The 24,940-nt window shown below is 59.0% G+C and overlaps 2 protein-coding genes across 5 annotated transcripts in view; one reads left to right on the forward strand and one right to left on the reverse strand.

Moving 5' to 3' along the window:
- SLC7A10 (solute carrier family 7 member 10) lies at positions 1–15,981 on the forward strand. 3 transcript variants are annotated; one of them, XM_066348991.1, is made up of 11 exons: positions 1–268; positions 9,394–9,598; positions 12,070–12,221; positions 12,454–12,579; positions 12,649–12,802; positions 13,582–13,705; positions 13,787–13,890; positions 14,236–14,332; positions 14,552–14,701; positions 15,294–15,471; positions 15,710–15,981. In XM_066348991.1, the coding sequence occupies exons 1-11, from the start codon at positions 118–120 to the stop codon at positions 15,838–15,840; spliced, it is 1,572 nt and encodes a 523-aa protein (XP_066205088.1). In that variant the 5' UTR covers positions 1–117; the 3' UTR covers positions 15,841–15,981. The 3 variants fall into 3 exon arrangements, with proteins under 3 accessions (XP_066205088.1, XP_066205084.1, XP_066205087.1); XM_066348987.1 differs by having other exon boundaries at positions 22–268; positions 15,760–15,980; XM_066348990.1 differs by lacking the exon at positions 13,787–13,890 and having other exon boundaries at positions 22–268; positions 15,710–15,980.
- Positions 15,907–24,940, reverse strand: part of LRP3 (LDL receptor related protein 3) — a 14,629-nt gene continuing 5,595 nt past the window's right edge. The window contains exons 3-7 of one of the 2 annotated variants that reach the window (XM_066348985.1): positions 21,632–21,770; positions 19,914–20,128; positions 18,360–19,476; positions 17,923–18,055; positions 15,907–17,701 (exon numbers count right to left, since the gene is read on the reverse strand). In XM_066348985.1, coding sequence (XP_066205082.1) covers positions 17,117–17,701; positions 17,923–18,055; positions 18,360–19,476; positions 19,914–20,128; positions 21,632–21,770 — 2,189 coding nt within the window. In that variant the 3' untranslated portion in view covers positions 15,907–17,116. Of the gene's footprint in view, positions 17,721–17,922; positions 18,056–18,359; positions 19,477–19,913; positions 20,129–21,631; positions 21,771–24,940 lie in introns of both variants that reach the window. The other variant, XM_066348986.1, reaches the window with a different exon arrangement.

The raw sequence follows: 24,940 nt of genomic DNA on the forward strand, positions 1-24,940 counted from the left end.
AGCGCTGTCCGGGCTGCGAGAGCGGCGCACTCCCCGACAAACCGGCGCACCGACGGACTGACGGCCGGTCGGGTAGACGGGACAGCGCACCGAGCCGGGACGCGGCTGGACAGAGAAATGGCCAGCCACACGCAGCAGCCAAGCGGGCGCGGGAACCCCGGCCCTGCGCCCTCGCCTTCCCCCGGTCCAGGCCCCGGCCCCGGCGCCTCGGAGCGGGTGACGCTCAAGAAGGAGATCGGGCTGGTGAGCGCCTGCACCATCATCATTGGTGAGCGGGGCCCCTGGCGGGCGGGTGCCTAGGGTGCAGGGCCCAAGGCGTGAGGTGCACAGCCGCCTGGAACAAGGAGCACCGCTGTCCTGGCGCTCCCACCTGCCTGTGACGATGGGACCATAGGTGAGCGGAAAGCTAGAGCACCTGCAGTGTCACCTCTCACACAGTGGCCGCAGGGCTTCTAGTTCCCACCTCCTCGGGCGCCCTGAATCCTCCCGCCTTTACTTCGCTGTGAGGCGCTTTGGCAAGGCAATTACCCTGAGTTTTCTTATCTAAGCAATGGAGAGGATCATGGTCCTGCCTAAAGTGCAGGGACCTTGCAAGTGTGGGGGCTGGGTAGACTGACCCGGCTAAGGCCTCAAGTTCTGGTCTGTGGCTCAAGCTAAGTCCCTGCTATGTGCAGAGTCCCAGCGCCATGCTGTGTGAGTGATTTAGTCTTCAATATCAGGAGGGGCTGTGGGTAAACTGGACAGATAGATAGAGCCAGCCCAGTGGGGAAGTAGGTTCAGAATATATTTATTGCAGTTTAGTGGCGGGACCCCCGAGAAGGGGACGGAACAATCAGACTCCAAGATGCCAGTGTTGGGGTGTGGGTAGACCAAGCCTGCAAAAAAACCAACAGCTCCCTGAGCTGGGATCCCAATAGGCACTCACATCCTCTGGCACTCTGGCCCCAGCTTCCTCGCCTGAGAATGGGTTCATGTGTCCTGCTCCCATATGGGAACATCTAGGTAGATGGGGAGTGGGGCGGGGGGGCTCAGGGTACAGTGAGAACAGTGATAGGGTTTTCCTCTTTCTGTCCCAAGTCAAGAACACTGACTTCTCAGGAACTGGCACAGCCTGTGTCCACACCAGGTGACTCAGAGACACTTCTGTGCCCCAAGAGTCATGGCTGGAGTGATGAATGACAGGGGTCTTGATTGTTCTTCATCTGTCACTTCCTCAACCAATGGGAGCTGCTGGTCCATCCACTGCCCACCCACCAGGGATCTGGGGATGGAGAAGGTCGAGGGCTGAGGAGAGTAGCCCTGGGTCTTTGCCGAACCTCCTGCCCACACACTGGGGGCTCCTGGACCTGGCTAAGGCCTGGCTCTTGGCTAGCATTTACACTCACACCAAGAGTTGCCCCAGAACGCAGCCTCTGTGCAGGTAGCTGTCCGCCTCCCCATTGCCCCTGGAATGGCATCTTCCAGGAGTGGGTCCTGGCCTGGCCTGGCTCTGAGACCTTCTTGGCCTAGGGTGCTCCTTCTTGACAGTCCGCTGGCAGGAAGGGCTGGTTCCAGGGATTTGGCCAGGATACTGGTTAGAGCTTTGTCCCAATCCACACTCTTTCCAGGAGCTGTGCCCCCAGGAAGGGGAAGCCCGCACATCATGGATAGGCCAAGAGGCTGGGGTCAAGAGGCATGTCTGGAACCAGCTTCAGTGCTCTTCCTAGGCCCTCAGCAAGTCCATATCCTTGAGCTGTACTCCTACTCTGCCTTCTCAGGGGGTGACTTGTCCAAGGGTGGCAGACTCAGAACACAGATGACCAAACCCCAACCCAGAATACTCAGTGGTGGTCCAGCAACCTTGCTTGGGGACTTTTGAAGGGTAAAAGCAGACAAAAGGCTAGACTGCGCAGGAGACAGACCAGGGGAGCATCAACCTGAACCAGAGGTGACAAGAGATGAGGGAGGAAGCAGTATAGACTAAGGCAGGGTCTGCACTGCCATCCCCACCTGATGCCGTGAAGGCACCCAGCGACTCCCCATTCACTGTTCTAGGGGGCCCACCTCCCACATATTACCCGACCTTCCTGTCCTGGGCAACCTGGTCAGAAAGTCAAAAATGTCTGTAAAATATCATATTTTAGCTTTCAAAGTCTTGAGAACTTTATATCATAGTCCATAATCTTTCTTGTTTGTTACCAGCTACTGAACTTATCTCCAAAACTTCCAGATAGATTTTCCCAGATCCTGTAATCGTCCTCACTTGTACCCCCAGCCCTGTCCCAGGCTGAGGAGTGGAGCTTTCAGGAATTGAATGAAATGGAAGGGCTTTGGCCTAAAATAAGACTCCACCTAAAATATGTTTTGGACAGCATCTGCTGGCCTCTGTGGACACCACCGGAGGTGAACTGGCCAGCCTGGAGGAGAAAGAGCCAGCTGGGGCAGGGCTGGGCAAGATATTGTGCATCTGGTGCCTGTTCTGAAAACCACCTCCTGTATCACATGAAAGCATGTTCTCCCTTTATCTCATTTGGTTCTCATGCCTGCTTTGCAAGATGGGACTTTGTATACCCATTTTACAGATGTAGAAACTGAGGCTGGAAGTTGAATGACGCTGCTACAAGTGGTGGACTCGGGTTTTGGAAACGGATTTGGGCTCATTTCCTAATCCTTTGCCCATCAGAAGTATACTGCTGGGCAAAACTGGGACCAGATTTATAATTCTTAATGGGGGAAGGCTAAGACTGAGCTCATCCAAGCAGGCTTTACCGAGCGCTCCACTCCACTATGGATGGGTGAACAGATAGAGAGAAATCTCCCCCATCTCCCACACTTCCACCCAGGGCTGTATGTACAGGGTGTCTTGTCCTGACTCAAGGACCTCAGCCAGCTCCCTCTAAACCCACACCCAAGGCAGGGACTTGGCTAGCTCCAGGAGAATGGGAGTCACCCCCGGTCTGCTGACTAGGCTACCCTGTCTTCCACTCTCTCCCTTTGACTCAAGTATCCAGCCCAGGTAGGTCTTTGTGAATCAGGCTCAAGTATGTTCAAGGACTCAGGAGTCTGGCGCTTCATGAACCCCTTCTCCTTAGGAGCCAGTCCCCGCCCATCCAGCCTGTCCAGGCTCCTCTCTGTGGTCTTCAGACCTGGAGGTGGCCAGGCTGCTCAGAGGATGGCCTTCTCCGGCACTCTGGCCCCTCCTCACCAAGACCCTGAGGAGGCAGAAGGTCACACAGGGGCTTGTCTGTGCCTCACCACTGCCCCAGTTTACAGAGGAGGAAACTGAAGACCCGAGGCTGCAACCAGCCCAGGGTCGGGTGCCCTATGTGCTCTGGGAAGCCACTCGGGCCAAGCGCTCAATCATGTTTAACAATTAGGTACTGAACAGCGTCGGGCACTGTTCTAGGTGCTGGACACACAATAGGGAGCAACGAGACAATATCCCTGTCCTGCTGGAGCTGACACTGCAGCATGGAAGTCAAAGGGCAAATGAGATAACCAGCTGGATGTTCAGCTGGCAGGGCAAAGATAAGTGTGCTCAGCTGAGAAAATGAAGGCAGGAGGGGGGATTCTAGATGGCACATGAGGCAGGAGTGGGTTGGGGTCCAGTTTTTTTGCCTTCCCTATGTGTCATGGGAGCCCCAGCAGGGCTTTGAGCAGAAGAGGGATGTTGTGACGAGATGGGAAGGACGGGGATAGGGCGCACAGTGGAACAGAGGCTGTGGGCAGCAGGAACAGAAGCAAGAAGCCTGGTCAGGAGGGTCCTTGAGTCACAGTGGCTCGGAGCAGAGTGGCAGCCGTGGAGGTACGAAGAGGAGGTTCGGTTCTGGGTGTGCCTGGTAGAGCTGAAGGAGCTGTGCTGAGGGAGGATGTGTGAGGACACAGGATGTGGGAAAAAGAGGGGAGGCAAGGGCGACACCCGCCCATCCAGCCCGTCCAGGCTCCTCTCTGTGGTCTTCAGACCTGGAGGTGGCCGGGCTGCTCAGGCTGGGTCCTGAGCAGTCTGGAGCACAGTTTGCCATTTATTGACCCGGGAAGACTGTGAGAGGAACAGGTTTGGGGGAAAGAGGGCTAAAAGTTAGGAATCCCGTTTTGAACGTGTGAAATGAGAGATGCCTATTTGTTGAGGAATCATTTGGATATACGGGTTTAGTTGAGCAGGGAGGTCCGTGCTAGGGATATAAATTTGGGAGTGGCCGGCAGAAGCTGGGGTACTGGCTGAGCTCTCCAAGGGAGTGGGTGTTGTAACAGGAAGATGCCCCAAGGCTAAGCCCTGGGGAACCTGCCCTCTAGGAGTTAGGAGAAATGGGAAGGAACCAGCAGAGAAGCTCAAGAAGCCCGTGAAATAGAGGGAGAACCAGGAGGCTGCCCCGTGAGAGGAAGGGGTCAGCTGGCCAGATGCTAATGACAAGGGAGGTGCGCACAGGCCAGGGCTGGACCGCTGGACCTGGTGAGACTCAGCCTGGAGACAGTGCACAGGCAAGGCTCACTAGACGAGGCCGGGCTGGGCTGAGCAAGCTGGCCATAGAGGGCTCCACACTTCTGCTCATCCCCCTCGCAAAAGGAAAGTGGGTTAGGCTGGACATCCATGCCGGCCAATTGGCAATTCCAGGCATGTCCTGGAAACATCCCCACTCACCTCCCTAGAGTTCTGCCAAGGCCTCAGCAGGCACTTTTGTCCCGCTGGACGGGTGCCTGACACATGCTCACTGTAAGGACATTCATGTGCTTAGACGTACAGGGTGACAGCAGGGCCCTCAAATTAGAGCCCTGGCTTCTGACCCCAGGGTATTGAGGTTCCATAGAAGTCAGGTCTCCAAAGACCAGATAGGGTGACCTGAGGTGTCTCTAAGGTGAATAACAATACTAACATCCATAGGCTCTTCCTGGGGCCCCAGTATGCCAGGTGGGGCGGGAGCATGCCTGCATCACTGCCTTGTCTCCCCATTTGACAGATAAGAAGGCTGATGCCTGACCTGTGGTGGCGCAGTGGATAAAGCGTTGACCTGGAAATGCTGAGGTTGCCGGTTCAAAACCCTGGGCTTGCCTGGTCAAGGCACATATGGGAGTTGATGCTTCTAGCTCCTCCCCCCTTCTCTCTCTCTGTCTCTCCTCTCTCTCTCTCTCTCTCTCTCTCTCTCTCTCTCTCTCTCTCTCTCCCTCTCCTCTCTAAAATGAATAAATGAAAATAAAATTAAATTTAAAAAACAAAAACAAAAACAAAAAAAAAGGCCGAGAGGTGAGGTGAAGTACCTTGTCCACAGCCCCCACGGGGGGGGGGGGGGGATCTGGGATTCAAACCCACATCTGGGAGATCTCAACTAGTAAGTGCCATTGCCCATGGCCCAGGGGCCTGAGGGCCTATCAGTGGGAACTTGGAGCTCTTTGGAGCAGTTTGTACCTTCCAGAGAATTTAGAGGCCAGAGGCCTCATGGATCACACTCTAATAGGAGATACTGGGACTCGTTGCCTAGAGCAAAGGAAGAAGGCCTGGCCCGTGGCCAGTCCCTGGTCAGGCCCAACAGGGCAGCGTGACCATGCTCCCCGAAAGAGTCAGGGATAGGCAAGGTGTGTGCAAGGCGACCCAGCCCTGTGCGTTCCCTGTCCTTTTGAAGGAGCTCAGGTATTTCAGCTCAGCAGACCCGACCCTCAGGATGGCAAATAAAGGAATCAATCACTTCCTGGCCATCCTCCAGATACCATGGCAATAGGGCAGGATCCTGGTTATAGGGGCCAATGTAGGGAATCAGGGCGAGCTTCCTGGGAGCGATGTTGCTTCAGGGAGGCCAGTGCGCTGGAGAGAGACCCACACAGCATGGGACAGGGGGCCGTGAGCAGACTATGTTTCCTTGGGCCCCAGGCAGGTGTACGAGACACATGCACCCTGCCCAGCAGTGCCTCTGCCAAAGTCAGTTTGGACCAACCCTCTGCTGCCCCCTCACCCAGTGGCTCTACAAGGAATAAGGAGAAACTGAGGCCCAGAAGGGCACCACTGGCCTGAGCCCACACAGACAACTCCTGAAAGTGTTTCTAGGGCTGCAGGATGGTGCCAGCAGCCTGACAGGACCTTCCTGCCCCCTCCCCAAGTCAGGCTGTGCGTTCCCCCCACACGCGCCAAGGACAGCTGGCTCCTTCCACCACTGTGACCTCCACGGTCCACCCCGGTGACCTCCATGGTCGGGCACTGCCTCCCAGAAATAGGTCAGTGCGCACCGCAGCAGCCAGGGGAACAATGGCCCTTTCTTCGTTCCTCCGAGGAGCCGGGTAAGCCCCATCAGCCCTAACATCTTAATGTGATAAAAACCACTCAGTGCAGGGTGGGGGAAGCGGGGCAGGAGGGTTGGAGGGGCTCCTCACATCCTTGCCCACCTGCCCAGGAGCTCTAGCCCCACCACGGACCTGTAGGGACCACAGGGCGGCCGTCTCATTGGGTGGATGGGAACACGAAGGCCTTGGCAACCACATTTCTCCAGACGGCCGGCCGTCAGTGAGACACCTGAGCAGGCACTCAGCAGTGCTTCCTGGTCCATCCCCTGGTCCCTGGTTCCTGTCCCTCCTCCTCTTCTTCCAGAGCAGGGTCCTCAAAGGGCTGATTCTGCTGGACCTAAACGTGAGGGCTCAGGCGGGAGGCCTGCGCCCGCCCCATGGCTGGGCAGCACCCCTGCAGCACCTCCTTACACTCGTTACCCCTTCCCCTCACCTCTGCTCTCATCCAAACTCTGGAGCTCCAGCCCTGTCTCTTCATCCCGTTCCCCCCCCACCACCACTTCTTGCTCTCTGCCGCTGGCCCAAGCCCACAGACCCTGCTGCTCCTTTCAGAGCCCACCCAGCCCACCCAGCACACATGGTGCGGTGTCGAGAAGAGCCCATGGACCTCCGCAGGGCTTTTTGCCACCTTCTAGCACAAACTTGCAGTACCCAGGCCCAGAAAGATGCCCCCAGGGACCTGAAACGTTAGCTGGCACAGGTGTTCCTTTGAGCCACATGGAGAGCAGTCCTTCACCGTAGCCTGAGGCCATGTGTCCAGCCCCTCCCCCAGATCCCACCATCCCAGTATTCAGCTACTGGACACAGGCTAGTGACTTGTCCCTTTTAGACCCCAGCCTCGAGGACAAGGTATCAGGTATGACTTTGCTGAGGGCTATGGCCATGAGGCCCTGCCAGGCTGAATTGTGGAGCGTGGTAGGGTCCCCACAGGGTGGGTGGCTTAGGGCTCTGGATGCCCCAGCCGCAATGCACCTTGCAAGGCCACCCAGCTTCTTACAAAGCCACCCAGCCCCCGCTGGCTTCCAACCTCACTGGATTTTGGCAAATCCCACTCCAGCAGGTCCTGAGAACATAGACTGCTACTGGGGAAAGCAAACTCAAAGGACTTTTAGAAACCCAGCAACCCACCCAGGCCCTGGGCCCCTACGGCAGATGAGGGAGGTTGCCCCTCTCCCACTGGGAGCAGGCTGAGGGCACAGCTTACCTCCGGGGTCTGGAGGACATTAATTCTCTCGTCCTTATCTGGATGTATTTAGGGCTCCGGGGATGTGACTGGAAAGCCAAGCGGGCATCGTGGCGGTCCAGACTGGAAATCTGTGTCGACCGGGGGTGGGGGTGGAGGGTGGCACCGTGGACAAGGGATGCATGCAGATTGGCAGCCACAGCTGTGTCCTCTTCCAGACCCGCCTGCGGCCTGGCAGGTGGAGCAGGCGGGCTCTGCCTGATGGACAGGCATACCCCTGCAGGGCCATGGTGGGTGGGGTGGTCTTGTTGAGGGGCTGAGCCTCAGATCCCAGGAGTGTTGTTTTTTATTCATGGCCTGTGGATTCTGGGACTGTGTCCTCTGGGGTAGGCCCTAGTGCAAATCGCCAGGGATGTGACCTGATTCGTTTACACAGATGAGACTTCCATCAGGACGCTGCCTCCACTTTGCCCTAACTGGCAGGGAGCTCAGGGCTCAGTGGACGTTCAGAGTCTTGCTTATCCTGGGAAACTGCTCTGCAGATTCTGGCTTGGCCCCTGAGCATGTCCCCCTGTTGCACTCCCAGACACTGGCAGGGAAGACCTTCCATGACCAGAGATTGCACTTGCACCCCAGCCTTGGAAGCCAGCCACCCCCTCTGCTCTCCTTCCCAGCCCCCTCCGGGAGGGCCGAATGGAGAGTGCTGCCCCCGTTCCATAGATGAGGAAATCGGCCCTTCACATCAAGGCTTTGGTGCCACTTTGGGCATTAGGCATTATTTCATCCATTAGTGTACTCAGCAGATGTGTACTGAGCACCTATTGTGTGCTGAGCAATTGAGATGAGCAAACACAGGTGAGGCTGCAGACAGTACACAGAGTCATGCAAACAAAAAGGCAGAATACATCTGGATACAACTGACAGCTTCCCTCATGGTATAAATAATGCCCTTGTACAGACGGGACTCGAGAGGTGGCCTGAGCCCGGAGAGATCCCCAGGTCTCCTGAGCCCCCACCTGGTCTGCGATGAGAGCAGCGACCTCTGCAACCAGTGGGCTATCCCAGGGGGAGAGGCAGTTCGTTCGTGTCCAGACCCCAGGCCGGGCCAAGAGTCCCGCTCCATTGCCCTCTCCATTCCTTGCATGATGGCTGCTGACCAACTCCTGGCCCTGAAAACACACCCCACTGGCTCTTGCCAGGTCCTGGGACATTTTCACAGTGCCAGGAGACGAGGTCTCTTCAGAGTCTGTGTCTGCAGCCTGGGTCCCGGGTCAGGGAGGAGTCCAGGAAGCAGGCAGGGGAGCTCCCCGACAGGGAAACGGGGGATGAAAGAAACAAAGTACAGGCCAAGGTCTGGGGAACCACAGAGCTGTGAAGCGGGAGGAGGAGCCCAAACCAGCACGGTCAGGGGGACTTCATAGGGGAGGGGCCACTTCCTGAGCCCCTCCATGAGGTTGGTCTTCAGTCAATGGGAAAGGGATAGAAAAATGTCCTGGTCAAGGTCTTGCTTTAGAAGGCCAGCTCTGGCCCGCAGGTTGGGAGTAGGACAGGTGGCTTGAGGTTGAGAAGAGTGGAGGCCTCAGGCTGGGGCAAGGGGCTGAGCCTGGGCCCTGTGGGAACGCACAGGAGGGGCCGCCACTCTGCCATCCCTCGCGTGGCTGAGCCTCCTTGCTTGAGCTTGCCTCTTACTCGTGGCAGTAAGGGGTGGGGGCGCAGAGAACTCAAAACAGGACCCCACCTCTGGCAGGGGAGGCTGGCTTAATGGACAGGTGCCACTCCTATACCAAGGGCTGGGGAAGGTAGATGATGAGCCCAGAGTGGGGTTGCAGGGTCTGAGGGACCCAGTGACAGCCGCAGGTCTCCAGGCCCTCCTTCCTCCTCCAGAGAGCAGCCTGGGTTCTCTTCCTCTCTGCAGCATCCAGAGGCCCGCAGAGAAGGCTGACGCCTCCCCATCTCCCCCGCAGGGAACATCATAGGCTCCGGCATCTTCATCTCCCCCAAGGGGGTCCTGGAGCACTCGGGCTCTGTGGGTCTAGCCCTCTTCGTCTGGGTCCTGGGCGGGGGCATCACCGCCCTGGGCTCCCTCTGCTATGCGGAGCTGGGAGTCGCCATCCCTAAGTCTGGCGGGGACTATGCTTACGTCAATGAGATCTTCGGGGGCCTGGCTGGGTAAGTGTGGGGCAGCAGCGGCTTGGCGGGCAGGGGGGAAATCTCTCCATAATAGACGGCCAGCTGGGCCGGGACCTGCATTTTCTCTTCTGCTTTTCACATCACAGACAGATCATGTAGGAAAGGTGTTGGAGCTGTTGGGCCACCTTCCAAGAATAGGGTGGGTGGGACCAATGCCCACATCACTCAAACTATACACTTCAGCCCCTTGACCTCTCTGTTTCCTTTTAAATAAAGCTGTCTCTAAGCCCCACTCCCCACTCAGTACTTCTGGATGGAGAGGCCCTTACTATCTGAAACCTCAAAGTAATGCTAGCATCCAGGTAAGGATAGCCTTGATTTTAGTAAGTCCATATGAGGGGAGTGAGAGGGCATGATATTCTTATCAAGTGACCTGCCAAGAGCTCTCCTTTAAATAGCTCCCAATACTCCTCTATTCAGTGAAAATTGGCTGAGCACCTACTGTGTGCTAAGGGCCAGGGGTGCCGTGATAAAAAGCCATGTCCCTGTCCTCACGTTGCTCACAGTGCAGAAGGGAATCCCTCAAATGTGATTGAAACCTAGAGGATCCCAGCGTTGAGGGTGTGGGTGAGAGCCAGTGGCCTAGCAGCCTACCACCTGGGGAAGGCGCCCAGGAAAAACCACGTTTGTGCCAAAGCCTGGAGGAACAGTGGTATTTTCTCGGCCGAAAAGTAAGGAGTTGGAGCAGGTACAGAGAGTGGTCCGGGCCAGCTTGTCAAATCCATGGGAGACAACAGAGCTTGGAGGGTGGGGCAGCCTCAGGGTGGAGGGGGATCAAAGCAATTGCAGCTGTCCCCCTGAGCCATGCTGAAGGTCTCAACAAAAGTACAGGAAGATTCCAGAATCAGACAGGAGCCTGGTCAGGGAGGAGGAGGAGCTGGTAGCCAGCATGGCACGAGCAGAGGTGGGTACAGTAGGAGTGGCACTTGCTCTCCCACTGGGGAGGCTCCCCAGGTGGCGATTCCCGGGATGGGGTGGGGCTTATTGGGGGGTTTGTGGCATATCTGGGGAAATGCTCAGTCAGGTCTTGGTGGGGGCGGGGTTTCTGGAGCTCAGAGAAAAAGTCTAGGCTGAAGTTCACAATGTTTGGGGACTTTAACGGGACTTTAGGTGTGGCCCTGACAGGGCATGCACACCCCTGGGTGCTGTCATCTGGGGTCAGGGTCCTCAAAGGGGCCTGGGACCTCAGGAAGCAGAGAATTGTGCTGAGTAGCTGGAAAGAAAACTGGAGAAGGTGGGAGGGAGGGGAGGGCCCAAGAACCTACCCCCGCTCAGCCTGGAGGCGCCCAGCGTTAAGGGTTTGCAGAAGGGAGCTCCTAGCTATGTGGGGGGTCACAGAGCTAGGCTGCCTCAGAAGCCAAGGGGCTGGGGGGAGGGTGCAAAACAAGGGGCAGGCCCTGGCCGGTTGGCTCAGTAGTAGAACGTCGGCCTGGTGTGCAGAAGTCCTGGGTTCGATTCCCGGCCAGGGCACGCAGGAGAGGCACCCATCTGCTTCTCCACCCCTCCCCCTCTCCTTCCTCTCTGTCTCTCTCTTCCCCTCCCGCAGCCAAGGCTCCATTGGAGCAAAAGATGGCCCGGGCGCTGGGGATGGCTCCTTGGCCTCTGCCCCAGGCGCTAGAGTGGCTCTGGTCGCAACAGAGCGACGCCCCGGAGGGGCAGAGCATCACCCCCTGGTGGGCGTGCCGGGTGGATCCCAGTTGGGCGCATGTGGGAGTCTATCTGACTGCCTCCCCATTTCCAGCTTCAGAAAAATACAAAAAAAAAAAACAAAAAAAAACAAGGGGTAGCCAGCAGGGCTACACAGCAAGGGTGAGGACCAAAAGGAGGCTACCAGAGGTTGATGGTGTCCCTCAATGAGGTGATCCCCACCCTAGAAAGCTGGACTAGGGGCTAGGACCACTCCCACGGACCGACCCCCCTGGATGCAGACAGAGCCCCCGGGAACAGGTAGGGCCTCACAGCCTTGAGCAGAAACCCCACTCCTACATGGCCACCCCGCAGAGGCACGATTAGGGAAGAAGGAACATAAATTACTCCCCACCCCTGGCCAGGGCTCTGCAAGGTCTGGTCCCTCAGGGGATGGCAGCTCAGAGTCTGTCATCTGCAGCCATCGGGCCTGCTAAGATCTGCAGCTGGACAAGACTCAGGGGATACTCTGCCCCCTTCCAGCGCTGGAAACAGCACCTGGCCGGGAGCTGCGTGGCCTTTAGAAAGGTGGTCAGTTCCCCAGGCAGTTCTCGACACCTGCCCCAGGGCAGCGCATAGCTGTTTCGCTGTGCTGAATGCAGTCTCTGTTGGAACCTGCCTCCCCGGACCAAAGCCAACCCCCAGTGTTCACACCAGCCCTCGGGTTCCAGGACCCGGGGTGCAGCCCCACTGCGCACAGCTGGGCATGCTCTGCCAGGAAGGCGATGGGATGCCCATGCCGCTTGGGGCCTCACTCGTTGCAGCTTCCTGCTACTCTGGAGCGCAGTCCTCATCATGTACCCCACCAGCCTGGCTGTCATCTCCATGACCTTCTCCAACTACGTGTTGCAGCCCGTGTTCCCCAACTGCATCCCCCCTGCTGCGGCCTCTCGCGTGCTCTCCATGGCCTGCCTGAGTGAGTGCCCGCCACGGGGCTGGGCTGGGCCTCTGCTGTCTGCCACGTGTGGGAGGACTGGGGACCCCTCCAGCTGCCAGCTCCGGAGAGGTCAGCCTCGGGGCGGGGCTTCTTGCACTGTGGCGCTGTGGAGTGTGCCCACCTCCTGCAGCTCAGGCTGGACTGGCTGTGCCCCCCTCCCCCGAGGGTCCCGCCCTCAGGCGCTCACCCACCTGGCCCCTTTCCTCCCCAGTGCTTCTCACGTGGGTGAACAGCTCCAGTGTGCGCTGGGCCACTCGCATCCAGGACATCTTCACCGGCGGGAAGCTCCTGGCCCTGTCACTCATCATCGGCATGGGCTTTGTCCAGATCTTGCAAGGTAGGGCCAGGGTGGGGCTGTGCCTAGGGCTGGGGAGATGGCGCTGACCCTTGACCTCTGAACTCCCAGGACACTTCGAGGAGCTGAGGCCCAGCAATGCCTTTGACTTCTGGATGACACCCTCCGTGGGTCACCTGGCCCTGGCCTTCCTGCAGGGCTCCTTTGCCTTCAGTGGCTGGAATTTCCTCAACTATGTCACCGAGGAGCTAGTTGATCCTCGAAAGTGAGTGGTGCACCAGGCTGGGCCCTGGGGGCGGGGGGCGGTGACAGGAGAGGCGGCCTCCCTGCGCAGGCCTGCCGTGTCACCTGTGACTCGGTCTGGTCATCTGCCTGACCATGCTACTGTCCCCCAGGAATGGCTGTGGGAAGATAGCTGGGATGCTTGTATTCCGGTCTGGTCATGTGTGGCTGTGGGCAAGTCACAGCCCCTTGTGGGCCTCAGAAACACTGAGTATCATTGTTCCGCTGTAAATGAATCCGGCTATTTGCATTTGGCCAAAAATTATATAATACATGTGTGCACAACATGGTCCCTGCAGATGAAGTCAGTGGCTCCATCTGATGCTTAGCCAAGGACCCCATAGTGAGCAGTTCCAGCTGGGGCTGGGCCGGTAGGGTAGGGAGTCCCACGGGCATCCTAGGTCTATGGACTGAGTTCTCAGAGCACTTCTGGAATTTCCAAGGCTGATTTTGGCTGTATGCAGTCTTCTCTTTACATGTAAATAGATATTAGACTCACCTCTTAGGGTATGATGTAGCCCCTCCCCCATCTGCCTTTCCTCCCACCAGCCTGTGCCTAGGCTGGGGTTAGGGGTTAGGGGGTCGGGGGTGTGAGACAGACAGCAGTGCTGCCCCCTTCCCTGCCCCCAAAGCCCCATCAGACACAGGAGGTGGAGACCACACTGCTTCTGTTGCTGGTCCCTAGTGCCCCTCTTCATGCCTGGGCCCTGCCCACAGCCCCCAGAGGGCCGACACTGATACGTTCCACCCCTGTGCCGCCAGGAACCTACCTCGAGCCATCTTCATCTCCATCCCGCTGGTGACCTTCGTGTACACCTTCACCAACATCGCCTACTTCACTGCCATGTCCCCCCAGGAGCTGCTGGCCTCTAACGCAGTGGCCGTGGTGAGTGGGGCCCCGCTTGGTCCGCAGCCCTGCCCCGCCCCCGCCGGCCTCATGCGATGCCTCTCTCCTGTGCTCTCTCAGACCTTCGGGGAGAAGCTGCTGGGCTACTTTTCTTGGGTCATGCCTGTCTCCGTGGCACTTTCCACTTTCGGAGGGATCAATGGCTACCTGTTCACCTCCTCCAGGTGACTGGCCTGGGGAGGGGGAGGTCCAGGTGAGGCAAGGTAGGAACCCTGGCCTGTGAGCCGTGCTGGGGCCCAAAGGAAGAGAACGCCTGTCAGGTGGGCCCCCCTGAAGCTGAGACGATGAACTCCCCCGTAATAGATGTCTGATCCCAACTCTGAGAAACAAAAAGCAAGAGGGAGGCAGGCTAGAGGGGGACAAGGACTGCCAGTGGGGCTGCTGGGGCCTGGAGCAGGGGGTGAGAGGTGACAGCACAAGAGGGACATCAGGGCTAGCGCTGAAGTCCAGGATCTGGCCAGAAGGGAGGCCCAAGGCCAGGCTCACAACCCCCACCCATCTCTGTCTAGGCTGTGCTTCTCTGGAGCCCGAGAAGGGCACCTGCCCAGCCTGCTGGCCATGATCCACGTCAGACACTGTACCCCTATCCCTGCCCTCCTCGTCTGCGTAAGTTGGGGGACCCAGGCTGGTAGGGCAGAGAGCCCAAGCCACCCAGCCATGTGGGTAGTGGCAGGGATGAGCTCTGGCCCTGGTGGGCAGCCCATGGAGGGAGTGGGGAAGGCCAGGGCTCACCGACCTCCTGGCCTGAGCCCTCAGGCCCCGGACAGCCCTCAGGGCTGACAGGAGGCAGGTGAGAGGCCAGCCCTCAGCTCCGTCCTCTCCCAGTGCGGGGCCACGGCGGTTATCATGCTTGTGGGAGACACGTACACGCTCATCAACTATGTGTCCTTCATCAACTACCTCTGCTATGGCGTCACTATCCTGGGCCTGCTCGTGCTGCGCTGGAGGCGGCCTGCGCTCCACAGGCCCATCAAGGTGAGGCCTGGGGGTGGGCGTGCCGAGAGCTAGCCAAGCTTCACCCGTTTGGGCATCAGTGGCAGGTGATGACAGCGAAGGGGATTCCAGCTTTCACCAGGGCCTTGTGGGCACTGACCTATTCAGTCCTCTTATCAACCCCATGAGGTGGGTGCTCTGAATACTCCCAGTTTACCGACAGGATAATGAGGCTAAGATACTCACTCGTGGTGCACAGGGTTCCAGGAGCCCACACCAAAACAGAAGACCCTAAATGAACTAAAAGAAAATTCCTCCTGTTTGCATATAAATCCTTGAGCTGGAGAAGGGTTCAGTGCCTGAAATGTGACAGACCAAAAAATAACTGACCTTCAGCCAAGTGCAAGTCACAAGTCCACATACAATCGCTGTGTGGAGCTCAGACCTGCTGACGCTTTGACGAATCTGCAACAGTTTGGCCAGCTGGACATCCATGAATGGGCTTCCAGCAGGCTGGGCTGCTGCCAGAAGGGGGCCAGCTCCCAGAAAAGGGCAGAAAGTGCCAGGCCCCCAGGGTGGTGGGGCAGGAGGGGGGGGGGTCCTGTGCCCTTGTTGCACTACTCACTCTCTCCAGGTGAACCTCCTTGTCCCTGCCACATACTTGGTCTTCTGGGCATTCCTGCTGGTCTTCAGCTTCATCTCAGAGCCCATGGTGTGTGGGGTCGGCGTCATCATCATCCTCACCGGGGTGCCCATTTTCTTCCTGGGAGTGTTCTGGAGAAGCAAACCAAAGTGTGTGCACAGACTCACGGGTGAGCCAGGCAGCCTCTCCCAGGTACTGGGGCCGGAGATGGGACCCACTGAGGGGCTCGCCCATGAGCGGGGTCTCCCAGCAGCTGCACTGGCAACACAGAGCCTAACCACCACCAAATGTCTCCCCACTATGTGGCCCAAGTGTCTGAGACCCACCACCAAAGGGGCAGCTCCTTGAGGACCCCTGTCCCACGGGGTCAGACCCCAAGGTCCATCTGTCTGTCTGTCTGTTCTCAGAGTCAATGACACGCTGGGGGCAGGAGCTGTGTTTCGTGGTCTATCCCCAGGGCGCCCCCGAGGAAGAGGAAAATGGCCCCTGCCAACCCTCTCCGCTGCCCACCTCGGACAAGCCCTTGAAGACACAATGAGACACTTGTGGAGCCTGAAGCAGCTATCTCTGTTTACATGTTGTTTATTGAGGAGGTGTTTTGCAAAAAAAAAAAAAAAAAAAGTTGTTTTTCCTGAAGAAAAAAAGAAAAAAAATCCAACTCTGAGAGGCCTGTGACAAGGAAGCCCTACAATGTGGACTGGGCTCCCTGGCGCACTGCCCTGCTAGCCTTTCCTGAAAAGATCTATGAATAAAACAGGGCTGGTGGAACATGTCTCAGGTGAGTGCCGGGGGGCCCGGCTCTGGGGCACCTGTGGAGCTGGCGGGGGACGGTGGCAGGCTCTGGAGGACGTCCTCGGCATGGGGGACTCTGGTGCTTGAGCCGGGCTCTCCCATTCTGGGACTGCAGCTGGGTCCGCAGCCACCCCTGCCCCAGAGGGACACTGAGTATTGGGAAGTGGCTGGTGTGCCCCTCCCCAGGCCCAGCAGGACAGGCTGAGTCTCAGCCCCTGGAGAGAGTCCAGGGATTCCCACCAGAATTGCTTTTCTTGCCATAAATTCCCATGGAGGGAGTGTCAGGATTTCAGAGCTCATGGCCTCATCTTAGTTTACAGGTTAAGGAAACTGAGGCCCTGAGACAGAATGGGCTGGATTTGGCCAGTCAGTTTGTGCCTCAGCCTCTGTCCCCTAAGAAAGCTTCTAGCATTATCTCCCAGGGCCTCAGGGCCTGCAAGAAACCCACAGGATTCCTCTACCCTGTGTCCACATTTTCAGTGCCCCAGTGCCCAGGAAAATGACCCTCTCAGCTAGAGGGCGAAGGGAAATATCACGAGCTTGGCCAGGCCCGTGCTGACACCACAGGCATGATGAGGGTAGAAGCCTCTGAGCCCGCTCCTCCAGGGTCTGTGGGGAGGAGGGAGGAGGGCTCAGAGCCCACCACAGACAGGTCCACGGCCACGGTCAGTCCAGGCACAGCTCCGGCACCCCCCCCCCCCCGTGAGTGAAGTGAGAAGCCACAGGCAACACCCCAGAGCACTCTGCCCTGGACCTCCTGCTTCTCTGGAAACGGGTCCCCAGAATGGAGAGGGGGAAGTGGAAGTGAGACTCCAGAGGCACCACTCCGCTCTCCTCCCCACTGAAGCCCACAGCTCCGCCTCAGTGCCCACCCCGGTGGGGCACGCTGAATGTGGCGGGCTGGCGGGCTGGCTTCTGTGGGCCGCATGGCAAGAAAGAAGGACGCAGAGGCAGGGTAGAAATGACTGTATATTCCCTGGTTACAAAGCGGGGCTGTGGCAGTCACCAGCGCGTCCAGTGGGTCAGCAGACCAGCAGGGCCTCGTCGTCACTGACTTCCAACGTTGGGGAGCAGGGGGGTGGAGGGCTTCGGCAGACACCCAGTGGCTCTGGTGGGTGGGGGCCTAGGGTGATGCTGGCAGTGGGGGCTGGGTGTTGGGGGTCCTGGGCCAAGCAGGACTCCCGAGGCATGTCCACAGGGGCTAGGCTGTCCCCCAGAGTGTCTCCGCAGGCCCTTCCGTCCCTGTCCATTGGACTGTGCTCTGGGTCCGGCAGGCCTGAAGAGGGCAGCACAGAAGGTTCCACCTCCGGGGCATGGCTGGGGGGGCTGGGGGGTCCATCTGCAGGTGCCCCCGGGCTGCCCATGTCCATAAGGGGTGCTGGGGGGTCCAGGGCGGCCCCTGGTGCAGGCTGGAGGAGCCCGTCACCCAACACTGTCTGTGAGGTACGCGCCGCAGTCAGCAGTGGGATCTGTCCGCGCGGCGCCCGAGGCCGATGAAAGAGCCGGTTCCACAGGCGACCCAGCCGGCGGCGAGAGGGTCCTCGGCGGGAGGCGTGCCGGCGCATCTGTCGCCGCATGGCCGTGCGAAGGTTCTGGAGCACGGAGGCCTGGAGGGTGGGGCGGCGGCTGAGGGGACAGAGGTCAGCACGACCCCCAAGGGACCCGAGACCCCAAAAGATCAACTTGTCCCCCACCTCTGGCCATGGCCCCCCTGTCACCTTCCCCAGGCCTCACCTTCTGCCTCCCTCTACCCAACCTTGCCTCAGCATGCTCTAAAGTCCATCTGGGAGCTGGGGACCTGTAGGGTCTCATGCCCTCTGGAGCTCACCTGGGATGCACTGTAGACAGGAAAGTCCTCCACAGGTGGAATGAGGCCCTGTGCAATGAGCTGCCCGTAGGACGGGGGTGCCTCCCGCTGCACAAACTCAGCCTCTAGGCGTGTCATCTGGGTTTCGAAGGCCCTGGAAACGATGGGCAGAAGAGCAGCATAGCAGGGCTGGCCAGGACCCCACACTTCTCACCTCCCATGGGACCCTGTGCAAGAGCTCACAGCAGGATGTGGGCCCTGCCACTCCCTCCAGACATCCTGAAATGCCTGAACCCTGGAAGCACACGAGAAGTGCCACGTGGATGGCCCGCGCCCCAATTCACAAACCCACAGCTGCAGAAACAGTGAACCCAGAGCCTCTCTCCAGAGAAATGAAGAAACCGAGGCCCCTAGCCTGCCACCCCAGGCATGGGCAGCAGCGAGCCACCACCGCCCACCTGTACTCCTGTGTGCGCAGGGAGTAGAGCTTGAAGGCGCAGCCCAAGGCGATGACGAGCAGCAGGCCACAGACCAGGCTGCCGATGAGGGCGGCAGTGATGACCTTTCGGGGCACAGCCGCCAGGCAGCCGTGCTCATCGCTGCCGTCCTGGCAGTCCTCCTGGCCGTCGCAGCGCCACGTCTCAAAGATGCACAGGTTGGTGCCGCAGTGGAAAGTGCCGGGCTGGCAGGAGAAACAGTTCTTCTCGTCGGCACCATCTGGGCAGCTCTTCTGGTTGTTGCAGCGATCGGCAGGCGTGTAGCACTGGCCGCTGCCACCCTCGCAGGGGTACTGATCGGGCGGGCAGGCGGGGCAGCCCTGTTCGTCTCGGCCACTGGCGCAGTGCCACAAGCCATCGCAGCGCTGTGGCTCCGTGAAGCAGCCCTGCTCTGCCGCGTCCCCCATGTCGCCCTCACTGCTGCTCCCACACGGCTGCTCCCACGGGAGGCAGTATCCCTTCACCTGGTAGGTGGCATTGAAGCCATGGCCGGCGCTGCGGGCACGGGCATGGTAGGACACAGTGAGGCGGCCCTGGGCGGCCTCGAGGCTCACAGGCCGGTGGTTGCTCCGGTAGGACAGCGTCTGCAGCAGGCGATCCCCGTGCTCACCCAGGCCTTCGTACACCTGCACATAGTCGTCATAGCCCAGCCGCAGCTCCAGCTGTAACAGCACACGTCGCGGGTCTTGTGTGTCCACTAGCCACGTGCAGTGAAGGTCCGAGGGCCCTCGGGCTCCACCATACAGGTCTGGGGAGGCAAAGGAGCCATAGAAGCTGCCCAGCCGCCGACCACATGTCAGGTCAGGGCAGCCAGACTCATCAGAACCGTCGCCGCAGTCCTGCGTGCCATCGCAGCGCCGCTCCACGGGCAGGCAGCGGGTGGAGCGGGCCCCGCTGCAGGGGAAGGTGCCCCCGGGGCACAAGGTACCAGGTGGCTCAAAGGAAGGTAGTGAGCAGTTGCCCTCATCGGAGCCATCGCCACACTCATCCATGGTGTTGCACTGCCATGGGCCCGGCAGGCACTTGCCATTGTCACAGTGGAACTCATCTGCCTGGCAGGACGCCTGGCCCAGCTTCCCTGTGAGATAAAGAACAGAGAGGAAGACATTCGGGGGAGACCAGAGCCTCCCTCCAGCGCTGGGCCTGAGGCCAGGAGTGGGCAGGGTGGTTTCCCCTTCCCATCTTCTGCAGGAGACATGGAAAAGAGCCCCTGGCCTCTCCACAGCCATCTGAGGGACAAAGACCCGTGGAATGTCAGGGTGAGCTAATTCCCTGACCTGAGAGGAAAGAGGGAGCTTGGGACAAGGGGTGAGCCCCCATGCTAGCCAAGTCTTTGAAGTGGAGGCAGTGACCTAGAGGCAGCAACATGACCAATCCCAGCCCCACCACTGTGATCAGACTGACGAGATTCCCGGGGAGACCCTGCAGGAAGCGGGCAGGTGGGGGGCACTGCTCTGGCCCCGGGCGCCCGTGTGGTGTTCTGAGTACTCTCTGCTGCCCTGCTGATGCTGTCACCTCGGATGTATGAGAGACGGAAGCCCTGGGCCTGGCCAGAGCTGGAGGCGTCAGAGTGGAAGAAGATCCAGACATGGTCCCGGGCAGAGATGAAGGCAGGCGGGATGGCTGAGCCGCAGAACCGAAAGGCCTCCTGGCGGGGCGGGACCGCTGGGCCCAGCATGACCCAGTCCAGGGAGCACTGGTGGGACTCCTCCACGTCAAAGTTGCGGAAGCTGCAGGGTGGACAGGACCGCAGACCTCGGTAGGCAGGCCGGGCCCATGTGGCCGAAGACCAGCAGGGAACAATCAGGCCTGAGCTTAGAACAAGGATGGCCAGCCCCGCCCCACCCCCCTTCTCCTCCACCCCCAGAACCCAGAGCTCTGAGGGCAGCTCCAAGAAGCATCGGGACAACTGAACAGCACCCACCACATCAGCCCCTGCAGCTCTCAGGAGGCCTTGTCAGCACACACAGCACCTCCACCCCAGAGCCAGCGTGGAGGCCCGGACTGGGCCCCGTCCTGGGCAAGTCCCTCCTGTGACACTCTCCCAAGTGGGGAAACCCACGGGTCCAGATCCCAGCCAGACTTGGTCTGCTAGGACAGCCCTTATACAAACTCACAGGCCTGTGCACTGTTGGGGGGGAGCGTGCCCACGGGGCTGGCCTAGGCTGGGGCTCGGTGACAGCTTGTCACCTGTGTGGAATATACTAGCCCTGGACCCCTGGTCCAGGCTGTGGGATGAGCAGGCCTCGGGGCCTGGAGTCTTTGAAGAGAGTGTACCTGAGAACCATGGCCCTGTGACCCTGGGAAAGCAGACACAGACATCAGGACAGACAGACCCTGATCGTGTTCATCACATCCTACGCTTTGGAGCTATGGAGTAACTGGGAGCCTTCTGGGCACTGGCATTTCGGAGAGTGACTCCCTAGCCAAATATCCCCACGGCCACCCAGGCCAGGGTTCCAGCCTCAGTCCCACCACCTGGTCACCTCACCCCATTTCCCTCTGCACGTCTCTGCAGCCGGAGCACGTGGGCTCCTTCCTGGTTCACTCCCTGCTGAGACTGCCCTGAGGACCCGAGGGAAACCCTGTTCTGGGACCCATGCCAGCCTAGCCTCAAGCCACCCCTGCAAGACAGAGAAGACACCTCTGCCGCCTCAGAGAGAGCTGGACCATGCCCACCAGCTCCCTGGGCTCCCCTCCCTGCAGGCCCGAAATGACTGACAGCCCCCATGGCCCCTGAGGGAAGCTCAGGGCAAGACGAGGCCCAGCTCCATGTAGCCAGCACAGAGGCCCACAGAGATCTGGGGAACTGGGCACACTCACATGCTCACACATGCTCACAGCAACTCATAGCCTTTCAGCTCACACATGTTCACACCTGGACTCTCACCCATGGACTTGTACATACACACCTGCTCACACAGGGTCTCCAAACTTGCTCAGACATGTGCTCATACATTCATACATGTCCGTTATACCTTCTCAGATGTGAGTTCATATACATACACAAGCACACATGTGTGCTTACACACATATACACTCATCTGCTTATGCCTGTACTCTCCATATATGTACATATGTACTCACACAATACATACTTGCATGCGCCCTGCATTTCTGCCCACATGTGCACACATGCACCATCACACATAATCACTCACGCACACACATGCACACACTTAGCACATGCAGACCCACAGAGATTCCCTCAGACACCCCTAGGACCTCTATACCTGACGGTGATCATGTCCCCACGGTCACCCTGGATGTACCAGCTGCAGTTGGTGCCCGGGGGGTAGTTGAGGGGCCAGGCCGGGCTGTAGATGACACCACGCCGTTCTGTGTGCTGCTCCAGTTTCCCGCTGCAGGCAGCTGGCAGGATAGGAGACAGAAAGTGCTGGCCTCACCTTTGGGTAGGGAGTGGGACAGCAGGAGGCACTGGAGCCCCCCATGGCTTGAGCACAGACCTTTCCAAGGTGGGATAAAGGACAGCCAAGAGCGGGAATGGCCAAGGGCAGGGTCACTTAAGACTTCGTGGACGTGGTGTATATGGCGGAGCAAAGAGCCCCACATAGACTCAGCAGCTGTTGCCCCCAACCCTACCCTGTGCACCAAGCCTAGGTCTTCCCTTCCTGGCAGGGCTGGGAGCAAGCCCACCAACTCCCCTTGGTGCCCTCGAGGCGCAGCCTCTTGGCCTTGGTACCTCAGTTCAGTTAATAATTCTGTGCCCCCAGGTCTGCCTGGCCTCCCAGGAGCTTGACTGATACCAACCTCAGCCCAAGAGAGGAGCAGCTTTGCTCACCCAACACAGATATGAATACCTACTATGTGCCAAACACAGTGCTGGGCATGTTGAGTAAGACAGGCAAACACCCTGCTCTGTCAAACACACAGGCTGCTGGGGGGCAGGGAGATGGGTCAGGCTAACTTCACGCAGATCCTGAGTGGAGTGAGGATAATAAAACGGGCCTGAAGGACGGGGCCAACGTCCAGATGGGGCTGGAAATGCAGGCTGGGTCTGCTCACACCTTGTGTGGAGTTTGGGTTTTATCCTGAGTATGAGTGGGCAGCCCCTGGAGGTAGAGCTCATAACCAGATGAGGAAACTGAGGCTTAGGGAGAATAAGTGACCAGCCCTTGACCACACAGCCAGTAGCAAGTGGCAGTCAGAATCCACCCTATTTCTCTGGTAGGCTCAGCTCTCACTGCTTTGCCTGTGCCAACATATTTATGAAGTGTCAAGTGTATGCTGTATTAGGGACTGGTGCAGAGTGTCACACCTGCCAACAGGAGGGGCCACCAAGCCAGCCCATGGGCTCACTGTACCCACTCCCTTCTACATGCCTTCTACTCCCCAGCTGAAGGCACAAAGACGGCCCTGGTGTGCCCTGGCCTTCCCGGGACCAGGCAAGGCCCCTGCAGTTGGCTGCCCCCACCCCTGACTGCTCCTTCAACCCTTCCCCACACTGCTTCATTGGATCCTCCCAACACCCTGTGGCAAAGGCAGGGCCCACTAGACAGACAGAAAACCAGCTCAGGGAGACGAATGATGACCTGAGTCCAGAGACTGACCTCCTTGCTCTCCCACCGCCTGGCCCCTTCCACTGTTGCCCTGGAAGCAGGGTCTCTCTGCTGGCTCTCAACAGAACTCTTTGGGGCCCCAAACAACACAGCTGCACAAAAGAGAGTGAAAGCCCTCCAGCTACCTCTCACGCTCTTACGACAAGGACAAAGTTCATCACAGTGGCACCAGGCCTTCACCTCTTTTGCCTCATCCCCCCTGTAACCCATCTATCTCTCCACTCACCCCTCCTGTGGCACCTCCCATGGAGAGAGACGCTGCCCTGCAGCCCCCGCAGGGTGCTCCCCCCACCTGTTGGCCCACGCACTCCTACGGGCTCGGGCAGCAGCCCCCTCCTCAGGGCCCCTCCCCTCGCCGCACAGCACCTGCCATAGCAGCAGTTTCCCTTTGAGTGGTTCTGGTTCTGGCTCAACACTATGTCTCCAGGACCCCACACAGGGCCTGACACACAGTAGGTGCTCAATAAATAGGTACCAATGAGTGACGTGGTCAGTCCAAGTAGCAGCTTAGCATTTAGAGGCATGAAACCCCTTCTGTGACTGTGGAGGTCTGGAGCGGCAATACTGTGACTACCAGGAAATCAAAAACCCCCATTCAACAGCTCATAAAACATTCAAAGGACTAGAAGGGAAACACCACCCCTGGACCTTAAAGCAAGGCTGACCATGCTCGGTTTGCCGGCAGAGCCTCAACAGTCCCAGGTCAGAGAGGTGCCAGCCAGGCCTCTTCACTTGGCACTCACGGGTGGCCTGGGAGGCCAGTCTCTCCGACCTTCAGATTTCTCGCCCATAAAATGGGAGCGATGCACTCTGGTCGCAAGCAGGGAGAGGAAGGACTGAACCCAGAATGACCTGGCCGCTCCCTCCGACAGGTGAGGCACAACTTTGTGGACCTCACAGGGGCCCTGCCTGCTGGCTGGGGGATGCCCAGGGATGCCCGGGGAGGTGAGGGGCTATGCAAACCAGAACTTCTCTGGAGGGCGCTGGTAGGAATTCACAGGCAGGAAGGGCCCAGGCTGCCAGAGCGCATCTCCCCCACACGGAGTCTCTGAATCATGTTAAACTGAAGCACCAGGCCTCTGAGGCAGGTGGCTGCAGCCGGTCAGGCTGGGAAGCACTGTATCCCCAGCACCCGGGACAGGCTCTGGGGAAAGCACGCCCTGTCAATACCTGCTGTGGCCCGGAAGCCTCCCCTAGAAATGGAACTCTCACAGAGGCCAGGTTTCCCATCCCCGCTGGCCAGGGAAGGCCCAGCCTGCATGCCTTTCACTCTCTGGCCAGAACACTTCTCCCTCCAGGACTTACGTCTGGCCCTCTTCCCGAGGTCAGGAGGCCTGTCTCTCAGACCACCAGCCACATCAGAAGCAGCTGACTGGGCAGCTGCCAGCCCAGCTCTGCCTCTGAACAAAGCCCTGACGACACATCCCCCCAACCAGCCTCACTACCGAGGGCCCCCCAAGGCTGCCCCGGAAATTCCCACGTCCATGGCAGCAATGCCACTCGGTTACTGCCTGCTCCTCCCCAAGGGGGCCACAAAGGCCATGGTTTCTGTAGCTGTCAGCCCGGCCCCCACAGAGTGGCCCATGCAGAGTGGATGTGGAGCAAGAGGGAGGCTGGGGTCAGAGCAGGAACCTGGGAGCTCTGGCTGGACGCCTCTGGCTGGGGCCTGGGGGTTATCACCAGCTCCGACAACCAGCCCCAGGCCCCGCTGTGAGAGCAGGCTTCCCCCACCCAAAACACTGACCCAGGATCCAAGCACGTGGGGGAGACAGGGGCTGCGAGTTCAGTCCCCGGGCCTCTGCTTGTCCATCAGTAAAATGGGGTCAGTGGGTGCTCTTCTCTGAGGGTGGTGGGAAATCTGAGCAGAGTGACCGTCTCTGGGCAAATATTCACGTGATAAGGTGAGTAGGGGGCTACACTCACATGGGAGCTGAGGGTCGTGACAGTGTGTGATGATGGGCG

The sequence above is a fragment of the Saccopteryx leptura genome, chromosome 9 (assembly GCF_036850995.1).
Source record: "Saccopteryx leptura isolate mSacLep1 chromosome 9, mSacLep1_pri_phased_curated, whole genome shotgun sequence".
In the NCBI taxonomy this organism is placed as follows: domain Eukaryota; kingdom Metazoa; phylum Chordata; class Mammalia; order Chiroptera; family Emballonuridae; genus Saccopteryx; species Saccopteryx leptura.